This window comes from Denticeps clupeoides, chromosome 6 (genome assembly GCF_900700375.1).
Source record: "Denticeps clupeoides chromosome 6, fDenClu1.1, whole genome shotgun sequence".
In the NCBI taxonomy this organism is placed as follows: Eukaryota; Metazoa; Chordata; class Actinopteri; order Clupeiformes; family Denticipitidae; genus Denticeps; species Denticeps clupeoides.
Genome location: NC_041712.1, coordinates 5432921 through 5445728, shown reverse-complemented (window position 1 = coordinate 5445728; position 12808 = coordinate 5432921). Strand labels below are relative to the sequence as shown.

The 12808-nt window shown below is 41.2% G+C and overlaps 1 protein-coding gene across 9 annotated transcripts in view; it reads left to right on the top strand.

Moving 5' to 3' along the window:
• Positions 1-12808, top strand: part of nrxn2a (neurexin 2a) — a 295247-nt gene that overhangs the window by 40830 nt on the left and 241609 nt on the right. For all 9 annotated transcript variants that reach the window (XM_028982297.1, XM_028982296.1, XM_028982295.1 and 6 more), the window contains one exon: positions 10112-11352. In XM_028982297.1, coding sequence (XP_028838130.1) covers positions 10629-11352 — 724 coding nt within the window. In that variant the 5' untranslated portion in view covers positions 10112-10628. The remainder of the gene's footprint in view (positions 1-10111; positions 11353-12808) is intronic.

The window sequence follows — 12808 nt, the reverse complement described above, 5'->3', positions numbered from 1 at the left end:
GTGACATTTAAAAAAAATGTCAATATTGACAAATAGACAGCCTTAGGCCTGTAACTCTGGCCTCAAACTATCCAGAGAGGATTTCCAACATCTCACCAGTAGGCATTAAACATTAACAATGACATTAACACCTCTGACGGTTGAAAGGAATAATATCGATTCTCTGGTCATGGTGGCAAGGGGCAGGAATAATGGACAAGGGCTCAACTAGGCATGATCGTCTTAATACAATTACTTCAGCTGACTTATTCATATTATTCAATTATTCATAATTGTTAGAATGGCACCTATGCGTCTCTGTTAGTGTTTTTTTTTTTACTTCTTTTAAGTGTTTAGTAGCTCAGTAAAACACACCACAGTACAGCGGCGTGTACACATTTTGTTTATTAAGTCCAATAAGAACAGAGAACCTGATCATTACGAGCCTGATAATGTCAAACAAAAAAAAAATGCTGCTGCCTCCAACACTAAGGCAAACAGCAAAAGGCATGGTAGGTGCACGTCCAGGAACAAAACAAGCCTACTTTTTAAACTAATGAGGGTGGCTGGGCAAGTCCCACATCGGATTAAGGCTCTGCAGACTCAAGCAGCAACAAAAGAACAGCATAACTTTATAATGTTTTAATGAAACACGTCACGTTTCCTGACGGACTATAAAATATACTGTTTTCTTTTGCATTTTCTCCATTTCCTCTGACCAAGTAACATATATTCAGTTATCTCACTAGTTTTACATTTATTACGTTAGCGAAAGTTGTAATTACATTTTATTAACAAGGCTCAATGAAAACTCTAAAATAATGTTCAGCAAATTGTTCACAATCGTGACAGCACCACACTTGCCTGTGATGCACAGCAACATCTCCACAGTATCAGGTCTTGTGAAGTGATCTTTCAGTGATCCAAGGAAGCACCAGCATGCCTATAATGGGTATGTGAGAACGAAACCGTGGGTAGAAAGTGTTTTGGTCGCGTTTAGATCATGTTGAATGCCTGGGTGCGCGTGTTTTATATAATTAGAGATGAAATGACAGCAGGGGGAAAGCAGGAAAGGTAATGGAGGCAGATACTCTGGACATCTTTAATGTGCATGTTATTTGAGTAAATATTGTTGAAGACCACAATGTGTACAATGTGCACGGCCTTACAGGAAAAGTGGTTGGAAGAACGAGACAGAGATTTCACATTTTAACTCCAGACCTCACTCCAATGGAGGATCAGTAAAAACAAAGTCTGACGGGGGCACCACGTCACACCTTACAGGTCTTGGAAGATGATTATGCAGCGGTTTTTATGTTGTGAGTGAACGGGAGAAACGCCTGCTTTACAAAATGTGCGGGCAGAATATCAGTCAAGGTCAGTCAGATTTGAACGCTTACAGCAGAGCGATAGGAATTGACAATGAGTTCGCAGTTAGCAAAGATGGAGGCCAGTGCTTTCTACCCTCTGCCGACCTCCGCAATGGTGACATAACTGTAAAACGTGGAGAGAAGCAAAGACGCAACCATTCTTATAGTTACCTGAATTCAACAGTACTGCTTGACAGAGGCAATTAAAATATTCATATTACATTTTGGGCCACCACACTCACCACTCACTCACCCTCTCGAAACTCCTTATAAGATTCAGGGTGATTCAGGTCTTTCAAATGCGTCGCAAACTTCTTGCAAACGGACTTGTCCACATCTTTTGTCCATTATTTTGTTCACATTCTTCCGATATGTGAAATGCTTCCTCGTGCTTTCTACAGTTTCTGGCAATGTTGGAGCTAGTTTTGCCTGCTGCCATGTTTAAAGTGTGTCTCTCATGTAAACACTGGATCCTCCAGGTAGCCGGGGAGGGGCTTGTCTGCTGCAGATTTCTGTGGTCTGGTTTCAACACTAGTGCTAATTGTTATTGAAATCGATATTGAACATTCTAATGCAGTTCAGACCATAATCAGTTATATCATATTGACATTCTAGTTTAAGATTATTGCCAGTAGTGACAGTGGCTGTCTGATCTGAGTTCAGCCTTGTCCACGCAAACGGCCTCTGAGCACCATTTGTATTTTTGCTGCACTTTGTAGCTTGGATTGGGATTCACTGGTGTTTGCTTGACGCTGTTTAACGCTCATATGTCAGCAGAAACTGTCAGTAAGAACATGTTGCATGCAGCATTTATTTAAACGCAGCCTCGCCGAAGACCAAATGCTGGTGCTGGTGTGAATTCTTCGCCGTTCACTCCACACTCACCTGAACCCACGAATGCCAGAAAACGCCTGGTTCAGATGTCCGCGTGAACAGGGCCTACAGCTCACTGACAGATTAGAAAACATGATGTGAAGTAATATAGAAAAACTGGTTGGATGCATTGCGATGCATCGAGATATTGAACCTGATAACTAGAATCAAATCGAATCTTGAGACTAGAGAAGGTTCAAACTGTTGACGGTTCTCTGATTATTGCAGCCTTTGCATGTACTGGGTCTTGATGCTGGCGCCATGCATTGTGCAACTTTACTCTCAGATTCATGTAGCTGACCGTAATGACACATTTATGTCCATAATTGTGCTTTAAAGATGAATTGTGTGTTTTTTTTGTTTTTTTTTTGGTCTGTGCTGATTGCAAGTGCTGTTATTTCCAGAATCCTCCAGCTGGCCTCCCCGTGTCCGCTGGCGGTGACAGGAAACAAATGAGCCGGTGCGTCAGAGTTAAACGTGTACATGCAGGACCTGCTGGACTACGACCCTTTTGCCCCCAGTGAACTTCTTACTGCAGCATCATACATCAGGGCAAGGTTTCCTCAGGGTGTCATCTATTCAGCTCAGTGTCCAAACAAACGGGCTCTCATACACACACACACACACAAGGTCACTTTCACTCTCTTCACAACCCCCACCATGCAAACCATTCTGCACATGCTTGGTACCAAAGTACCAATCAAAGTACCAAAAACCTGGTCTACTTTAGTGTTGTTATTAAGGAATTGTTAAAATCAACATTATTTACAGTATGTGTATTAGTGGGGACATAATTTTTGGTGGGGTAATAACTGGTTAACATACATTGAAAACATGTAACTATGAAGATGTAAACCATAAGTCTTAAACTGAACTCATCAGAACATCACAACATCAGAACCATGGACAGCTCTACTATACTGTGGACTAACGGGACAGGATTCCGTACCTGACTGGTCCTGGAGTAGCCTTCTGACTGGCCAAATCATACCCTAATCTTTTTTCAAATTGCAATTCTTTTCTTTTTATTGATGTTTTATATCTTTGCAAGGACTTTCTAAGATATAGCACACACATAAGAGAAATACAAATGCAAAAACACAACTTTCTTCATTGCTTTTATTCCCACAAACACAGATCTGTACATTTGGTTTATATCCTTTTGAGGACCTCAGGTAATTATTATGTAAGACGTGTTGAACATATGTAGTTACAGAAACATAGAACCTGGAGCCAGAGCTTTAATTGTTGTGTTGACATGTTATATAATCTCAGTTTTGGTTCTTCAGTGTGGTGAAAGAGGAACTTTCTGTTTTTATTTGAGTAAAACTGGTTGCGAAGTCCATATGCTGTGCATGTCAGCCAGGATTCATGTGTTCAGCTGCTAGTGAGGGAGGCTCTGTGCTCTTGCCTGTCTGCAGTGGTACTTTGTATGAATTTGTGTCACCTGGAGGAGCCACTGACTTTTTTTATGCAATAACTTATAAGTGTTAAGGGACTAACCTCACTAAACAAATGTATTTTATATTAAAAAATGTTCATTTGTAAATGAGGAATTTATATGTTGGGGATCAGTGACATTTAACATCTTCATTTAATTAACACACACATACGCACACATTACCCCTCTCTATCCCTTGCACACACTGTTACACACTCACACATACACTCCCTGCTCTCCATCTCCCTGATGGGGAATGTTCGTATGGGTAGGTTATCAGTGCAGATTTGAAAGCCGTGACCTTTGCGAGATGTTAAATTAGCCACCTTTTCATCATCATGCCTTTGAGTCATTTTTACAGGTGCAGTTTTTTATTTTTTTTTTGTAACACGAACATTTCAAAATGAGCTGCACATTCATTTTCTCACGGACCGCTCGGGCCTGTGCAGCGTTATAGATTTCCATTTCGCTCTCAGATCAGATTATATATACCCAGCCAGGCAGTGTCAGGAAAAGTGCCCTGTAGTTTGGGTCCAGGAAGACGACTAAGTGCGGTGAAGTGATAAAAGTTTAATACTCGCCTCTTGCATATTTTCATATTCTAAGACTCTAATTTGGGCTGGCTGTGTATACGGGTTAAATACGGGCAGCCAGACCTCCTGCAGATGGATCCATGGCTTCAGCCGGAGCCCCCATGCCAAGCTCTGGCCCTTTGATCCCATTAAATTGAATGGTAAATACACACACATCCCACCTGGAGCCATGGGCTAGGTGGAGCGGCAGCGGAAAAGCCAGAGTGATGGGGCGCCGCCGAGCCCAATCTCACTGAGCTGGTTGGGGGGGTTAATTTCCCAGAGAGCGACAAGCTACGGGAGAAAGCGCAGCGCGGGACATGACCCAGGAAGCGAGGTGAATAGATGAAGGCCTGCCCGCCGGCTTCTTGCTGACTTGATAACTCTCCACTGTGCAAGGCCGCCTGCATGGGGGTCTGGGTTCACCGACTCGCGGGGTGCGGATGTTGCCCGGGATTCTGCCAATTTGCCGCTCGAAGCCGCAGTGCGTGCGCTGTTCCAGGGAATTTTGGCTGCCTGCTTTGCGCTCTGCTGATTGTAGATCCCTGGCCGTGGGATTTGTTTGTGTGTGTGAGTGTGTGTGTGTGTGTGTGTGTCAGGTCACTGTCCATGGTGACAGCTGCTTCAGTGCTATAGAAATGAACTGTGGCCATCTCTGCAGCAGGCAACACCTCGTCCGCCACTTCCTCCTGTCCACCCTTGGACTCTTTCCATCGCTTTTTTTTTTTTTTTTTGTTTCTCCCCAAGTCCCTGGGCTGTAGGCATTTTGACACCCAAGACGTGTTGTGTGTGGAACTGGAGCAGCCATCCAGGAGTGATCCATCTGCTACTTGCATTTAAATTTTTGCTCGTGTTATGCTGATAGGAGAGGAGGGGACACTATGCAATTTGTCGTGGTGGGCGGTAGAAGGTTGATGCTGCCTAACCCCCTATCCCCCCAAAAAAAGAAAATTTACTTTTTTTTCATCGGGCTAATTAAAAGACTCCACAAGGGGAATTAATGTCAAGCAGAACGATGATTGCTAATTGAATATAAATGTGTTAATTGAAGTGTGATCTTTAAATATGTGCTTGACAAAAAGAGGCTCTTGTTTTTTTGAAACCGTTTACTGGCGTATGCTCTAATTTTACTTGCAGGACTTTCCTGAAAGACTAATGTGACAATTCTGCGCTAACTATCATAAACAGCCGGATCCTGGGAGCTGCTGGGGAAGATACGTTTCAGATGATGTGCCCTGTTTTATATGCTAATGTGTACAGAATTCTCCCAAAATGCATAATGCAAAAAAACCCCACAGATCAACAGCGGTGCCTTGCAGCCTGGCGGATCAAAACAATCGTGGCTGATGCTCTTCCTCGGACCGTGCCTTGTGATCTCTGCTCTTTTTCCGTGCATGAAATCGGGAAGCAGACATGTGGAGGTGCTCAGCAGAAGACGCGGCTCCTTACCCGAGCACCGTTCTAAAGGAAGGGGTGGGGGGGGGGGTGAGCACGTTCTATCCCATTGACAAACACATGACCTGATTTTAATTTCTGATTTAATATGGTTGAGGGATAGATTAAAGGGAAGTCATTCATCCAGTTCACTAATTATACGCTTTAATGGAAATCCATGGGCAGAAGCGAATACTCGGCCTGTGGTTGTACGTGGTGGCTTCGCTCTGCTCAAGGGCACAACACTGATGACAGCACATCACCAAAAGCAAAGGTTTAATGTACAATTACTGGGTTTTGTTATTTATTCATTTATTGTATCAATAAAACAAAAAAAATTATAAACGAGGATTATATTGTTTTTTTTGTTGATCTATCTATCTATATGTATTTAATTAAATAATAATAAATGTGAATTACCACACGTAAAAAGGGGTGAAAAACACTAAGTTGCATCAGTATTCAGGACAAAGGCTGGGTTAAATTTTGATCTAACATTGATTAGATCAAAATTCTAAAGGAAGGGGTGGGGGGGTGAACACATTCTCTCCCATTGACAAACACATGACCTGATTGCATTTAGAATTGATAATTCAGTATGTTTAGACTTGCCAACTTTGGATCCCTCCCCAGTTTATCATAGTCACTAACATGGACCCATTATTTTTTTAACACGGTGGTAGGATAAAACTGGTTTATTAGCTCAGAGAAGATAGCTTAATGTATTTGCTAGCATAATGTCCAGCTCAGTGTTGTGCCAGTTCACACTGAAAAAGAACTAGTTCACGTTCATGGTTAATTTTTAAAAATTTTGAACCAAGTTCACAGCTCCAAAAGTTCACGTTCGTTCTTTAGTTGTTTTTTTTTTTATTTCGGACTCGAAGCACCAGTCATGCTAGCCTGTAACCAGCAAACTTTAAAACGTGAGCGGCGTTCAGTCTCTCCAGAGTGAACGTCACTCACGTTCACATTCATAATTTGTGATTCATTCAGTTCAGCATTCACGAAAAATAGGAACGCGTTCAATGAATGCGTTCATGCACAACACTGGTCCAGCTTGGCTGGAAGTGGTGCTTTCCGCCTGTTTCACAGTCAGTAGTCATCTCTGTCTAGAGATATGATCACAATAGACCAACACTCCTGTATTTCCAGGGTTTCTCACATATTTCAGGACCCCCTCCAATTTGGTTTTGTATTCACTTAAATGCAATCTCTCGTAATGACAAGGTTTATATACATAGTTTAACACAGTAAATAGACCTAATAATATACTTGATTGTGCTAGTTACTTTGTTACCACTGCTGTTTGGTTACTGTTGTGTTTCCCTTTTACTGCTCTTAAGAGAAATGTTGAATAGTTTTGCAAGTACATAAATGATTTAAAGATATATCATGTCCTGATTGGTTTATCTTAATGGTATATTAGTGGGTAATACCTAGTAGATAACTTGTCATCCACATAATTCTAAGGTACACACAGTATTGCAGAGTGCACGCACAATAAGCACACCAAACTTTCCAATACACATATACTGTATAATTGCTTGTAATTATTACGAGCAATGACATCAGTACAGGCATAAGCCAGTATATGTACTATGGTTTTACATAATGGCACACCCCAGAGGTTGAGACAAACCATTTTGTGAGAACTTTTACTTAAAAAAATACTTTAAAGTAAATTTAAAAGTAAGTACTTAGGACTTTTACTTAAGTAGGATTGTTGATGTAGCACTTCTACTTGTGTACATATTTTGCAGGTTACTTGTACTTTTACTTAAGTACTAAGCTTCAGTACTTCCTCCACCACTGCTGCTCATCAAGGGTGATGGTTAATTGCAGAGGACACATTTTGTTGTGTCATTGTGTGCTGTGCTGCAGTGTATCACAATGACAATCACTTGACTTTTTGTGAATGCCCAAAAGACAAGTTGTGGAATCACACTGCTCACATGCATATATATATATATTTTTATTAAACAATCACATTATTCGCAAAAATGTCCAGACGTTTTAGGTAATACATTAATAATTAAATGTTTTCTTATACAAATAAAGTTCAAATAAACACAACTGGATGAATATCAACCTGAACAGGAAATTAATGGAGTACTATGAATGGCAAAATTAAATAGATAAATACATCAATGAGTAAATAATAAAATGTGTCATGAATTATTTATAAAGATAAATGAAAACATAATTAATTAATTAAATATGACCGGAATGAAAAAATTAATTTGGGCACATTTAGCACATCATGAATTACTTCTATCTGTCAGTCTGACTGATCAAATTATGTGGGCGGGACTTTTCATCTATTATTATGTATTTATCCATTTAATTTGCCACTCGTAGAACTCTAGTTCAAGAAAATGTGACTTTTCCACTATTTACACTATAAAGCAATACGCAAATGAGCAGTCAGATAAAAGTATCCATTGTTTATAGAAATTTGGTCTGTAATAATATGAATATTCTAGAAGGCAAACTGAATGGATAGGAAAGTGTAAAGGAATGTACAATTTAAAGGTTGATTACACTGAATACAAGGATTCCCAAAAACTAGATTTAAAATAATGTCAAGACAATGATCGATATATTAATATTTTGGGCCATATTCAGGTAATACCTTTAGATTATCACCAATGACAGCCCTTTGAATGTAATATATATAGTGATATAAACCTTAAATACTAATTTAAATACTTGTCATTAGGTTGTCAAATCATTACACTTTTCTCTTGACCTTTAAATTTTTTGCAAAAACACCAGTCCATTCACATGCAGTTATGAGTCACAATTTTTTTAGTTATCACAGATTCATTTAAAAGTATAATGCAGAAAGCACATTACTATGATAATCTCAGAGACTATTGTGATAGCATGACCAGCCAGATTGCTCAACCCCTCCAATATCACGTCCCCTGCAGAAAGGATGGAGACGCGATATTGGAGATATGTGGCGGAAACTCGAAGCCTGGCGCAAAAACCACACAGTTAAATATGGCAGACCGGAACACCGTCATGAATCCTGAAAAAGACAGGCAGCAATGGGAAAATTCAAGGTTTCCTTACCGGAGGGAATTCAACTCACAAGTTGGACTATCATAGAGCAAGGACATTGCAGCGTCGAGATATGTAATCATACACTCTTGATGTGTTCATGTCCAAAGACGCTTCCTTCAGAGCCTATAGTGGCTCTTTCAAGAGAACTGCCGTCTCTTTGGCTGACAGATAAAGGTGCCGTCAGTGTCTGCTTTCATACTCCTGCTGTATTCCTGACGGAAGCCCTCCCCGCCATCCACCAGATAAAGTTTTTGATGATAAATTAGGTCTTAATAAGAGGACAAAAAACCTGCGTCGGGCATATAAAGCACAAATTACTTTCTGACAGCACGTTTAAGATGGCAAAGCCGTGTCATTTACAGGAGCCAATTTCATCTAAATTGAACTTCTTTTCTTCCCAATTATTGTGCAAATTTATTCTCCCCCTCTCTCTGCCCCCCACGTTGCTGTGATGAAAGGGAAATGCTATGACTCTAATGTGTGTGTGAAAAATGTGAAGAAAATATTAGCGTTGTGAAGGAATCTTTGATAATTTGTAAGATAATTTGTAAGAGTCTTACAGAAGCAAATCCCTCTCCCTCTCTTGTCTGTTTATTTTTAGTTTTGTTTATAATTAATTATTTTAATAACCCAAACCAACTCCACACAAAATAACATATATCTGAAATGATATTATTTAAAAAACATTTAATTATTTGCATTTTTTTTAGATATATTAGATATGATGTGACGAGGGTATTTTGTTACTGGATTTATGTAAGTCGTGTAGTTGCAGCTATGTGTTGCCGTAGCAACAGTTATCCTTTATTATGGGGAATGGTTTTACTACAGATAGTATTTCACATGCATTTTAAGATCATTGGTGCTCACTCCTGTGTCTCCTGTGTCTTTGTGAGCTGATTGGTTAAAAGTTTATACTCATATTCCGCCTCAAGGTCCTCGAGAAGCCCTCCTCTGCACAGTCACTGCAATTAATTACAAGAGATTGAGAAATTAAGATTTCGTTTTGTGTGATCAAATTAGTTTCTGGCCGTGTGTACTGTTGACATGGCCTTGGTATTAAAGCCCCACTTTTTACTGATGAAAATAGCGTGCAGTAGAGACGCTTGGTGCCTGGGTGATAAATTTGATTGTCCCCCAAGTACTCAGCTAGGTCAATAATGTACCTCTCTACTGTTCCACAATCCATCAAATTGTTTTGTATCACAGAAGAGTGGAACATTCGGCGAGGGGTGTAATGAAGTTACACACATTTTGCTATTAAATTTTTGTGTGCGTTTTGTCTATGCTGTAGATAAAAATGATGGCTTTTGTTCTGTTTGGTTGAATTAAAAAAAAAAGTAATTGTTCTTTTTTGTCGTTGTTTCTTGCAGACTCTGTGACGTTTAAAAATGGTGACACTGGAAGCTGTTTTCGCTGCTTGGCTCTCTACTTGATTCTGCAGGGAGCTTTCAATTAAAACAACATACTGGACGACATGCATTTGGTCGTCTGCCAGTCCCATGCAAACCAGCCAGGATATAAACCCTGGTGACGGTGCTGCGCTCCAAATATAGAAACATGAAATCCAAACACTAACATGCGAAAGTGGCCATTTATAAGCTGATAATTTGCTTTGCCTGTATGGTACACTGCACCGCCTATAAAGCTTTTTTTATTGTTAAAGCACATTAGCCAATGGAGAGATCCAGAGGGGAGTCGGGGTTGAGAAGAAACTCTGAAGAACCTGCTCAGTTCTAAGGGTTTAGAATAGCAACCTGACTCTTCCTGCAAGACCTACTTTTGTGGGGGCAAACACACTTCCACACTCAGAACTGGGAATAAATCTCCGGTGCAGTGGATTAAACAGAAAAGGAACATTATAAAGAGGATTAGGACTCAGCCAGAAAGATGGTGATGAGGAGGTGGAGGTCCATGAGAAGGTTTTTGCAACCCTCAGCATGGATGGGGCTACTTTGGCTGATGGAGGTCACAGCTGCCCTGGAGTTCGAAGGCATCCCTGGCCAGTGGGCGCGGTACCGTCCATGGAAGGCCGACGCATCTGGACAGCTGAGCTTCGCGATGAAAACCAACGTCAGCAAGGCTGTGGTTCTGTACCTGGACGATGGGGGCTACTGCGACTTCCTGGAGCTCCTGTTGGCTGATGGACGACTGCAGCTGCGCTTCGCCATCCACTGCGGCGAGCCGGCCTCCTTGCACATGGAGACCCGCGTCGATGACGAGCGCTGGCACCGCGTTGCGCTCACCCGTAATTACAGGGAGACAGCAGTAGCGGTGGATGGGGAAGTCAAAGAAGCTGAGGTGAAGTCGAAACGAAGCGAGATGGTGGTGGCCAGCGACCTCTTCGTGGGCGGGATCCCACCGGATGTGAGACTCTCGGCTCTCACGTCGAGCACAGTCAAGTACGAGCCGCCGTTCCGTGGCTTGATGGTTAACCTGAAGCTGGGGGACACGCCGCCGGTTCTCCTGGACAGCCAGAGCGTCACGGCTGACTTGGAGTACCTGTGCACCAAACACAACCCCTGCAGCAATGGAGGCTACTGCTCGCTCCACCAAGGCCAGATCCAGTGCGATTGCACGAACACCGGCCACAAAGGCACATACTGCAGTGAAGGTAAGGGTGGCATCTACTATTTTATATAGTCTTTGCTGGAGGCACTGGAGGGCTACTGCAGGCTAAACGATTTGCGGTTGAGAGAGTCCTGCAAGGTTCTGAGGCAGAATTATGAAATATATGAAACCATTATCCCATCAAGCCCCATGTGCTTTAATGATCCGATTGTGACGTTTTTCCTTTTTATTTTTAACCTTCTTTTACAGCATAGTGAGGGGTTGTGGGAGAGCTTGTACATGCCCAGTGCTGGTTGTCATGACATCAGTGGCATCAGAGAGAATCAATAGATAGACAGATGCACGTTCTGCCGAATCCATAAACCACCGGTGCTGTGCGTTACAGACGTGCATGGATACACGTCTCGTCCTCTCTCTGCCAGGCTGTTATCTGATGCTGTTCGGTGCATATAAGAGCCCTGTCCTGGTTTGAAGTGCATGGCTCTTTCCGGTTTGTCCTTACTAATTGAATGCCACAATGACTGGCGCCTGTGTAAGCAAATTTGGCCATTTTGCAGAATAGGGAACAGAATTCCAATGTCCCTCCGTGACTGCAGGACGTGTTTGTCCTTTTATTGCGACCGGCATGGTGAGAACGTGCTGGAGAGGTTGGATCCTGCATGTAAATTCCTATTTCTGTGCTTTGCACCACAATCCGGTTCACAGTGTTGACCTCTTTCGGGGCATGATTACGCAGAGTGGATGAGAACACATCTATTTGCTTAGATGCTACAATAGGGTAATAACACACACCTACATCAGTACTTGTATAATTTGCAGTGTTGTTTTCCTCAACTAAATTAATGACAAAATCTTTTTTTGACGTGACTAAAGTGAGACGCAGAGTAAATGCTAGTCATGTGATGATAACTGTAGTGAAATACATCACGAATTATGGTTGATGAATAAAAAGTTGACTAAATATGGTTTACAAAATAAAAATTAGACTAAAATATCTCTTCATTTTTGTGTCGAAAACAAGATGAGACGTTATTTCCTCTCATCTAATGTCATTTTTATTATGCAGTATTTCTGTTTCATGTGTCTTCCATCCGGTCGCACAAATGACGTCACTTTTTCAATATTCGTCCATGGCATTAATTAAATTTCAGGAAAATTGTAATGGGTGAGCAGATGGCTGAGAGAAAATGAGAAGCGATCTTTGAACGCAATTTCTTTACAATGAAGTGAAAAACAGAATGTGTGGTAAAAAAAACATGGAACAAGTTAGAGTGACTGTGTTAAATACAATTGCATTGTTAAAAAAAGAGACTTAATTTTGACTAAAATGTCAAAAACAACTATAATTAATTAATCTGTACATTATTTTTTTTTTTATAACATTTTTAAATCCACGTACAACAATGTTTGGCCAAGGTTGCCATGTCAAGAGAGGTCTATGTTGCTAAAGTTCTTTGTGCTGATGTGTGTGGAATTCTACCACACTGCTGATACGTGTC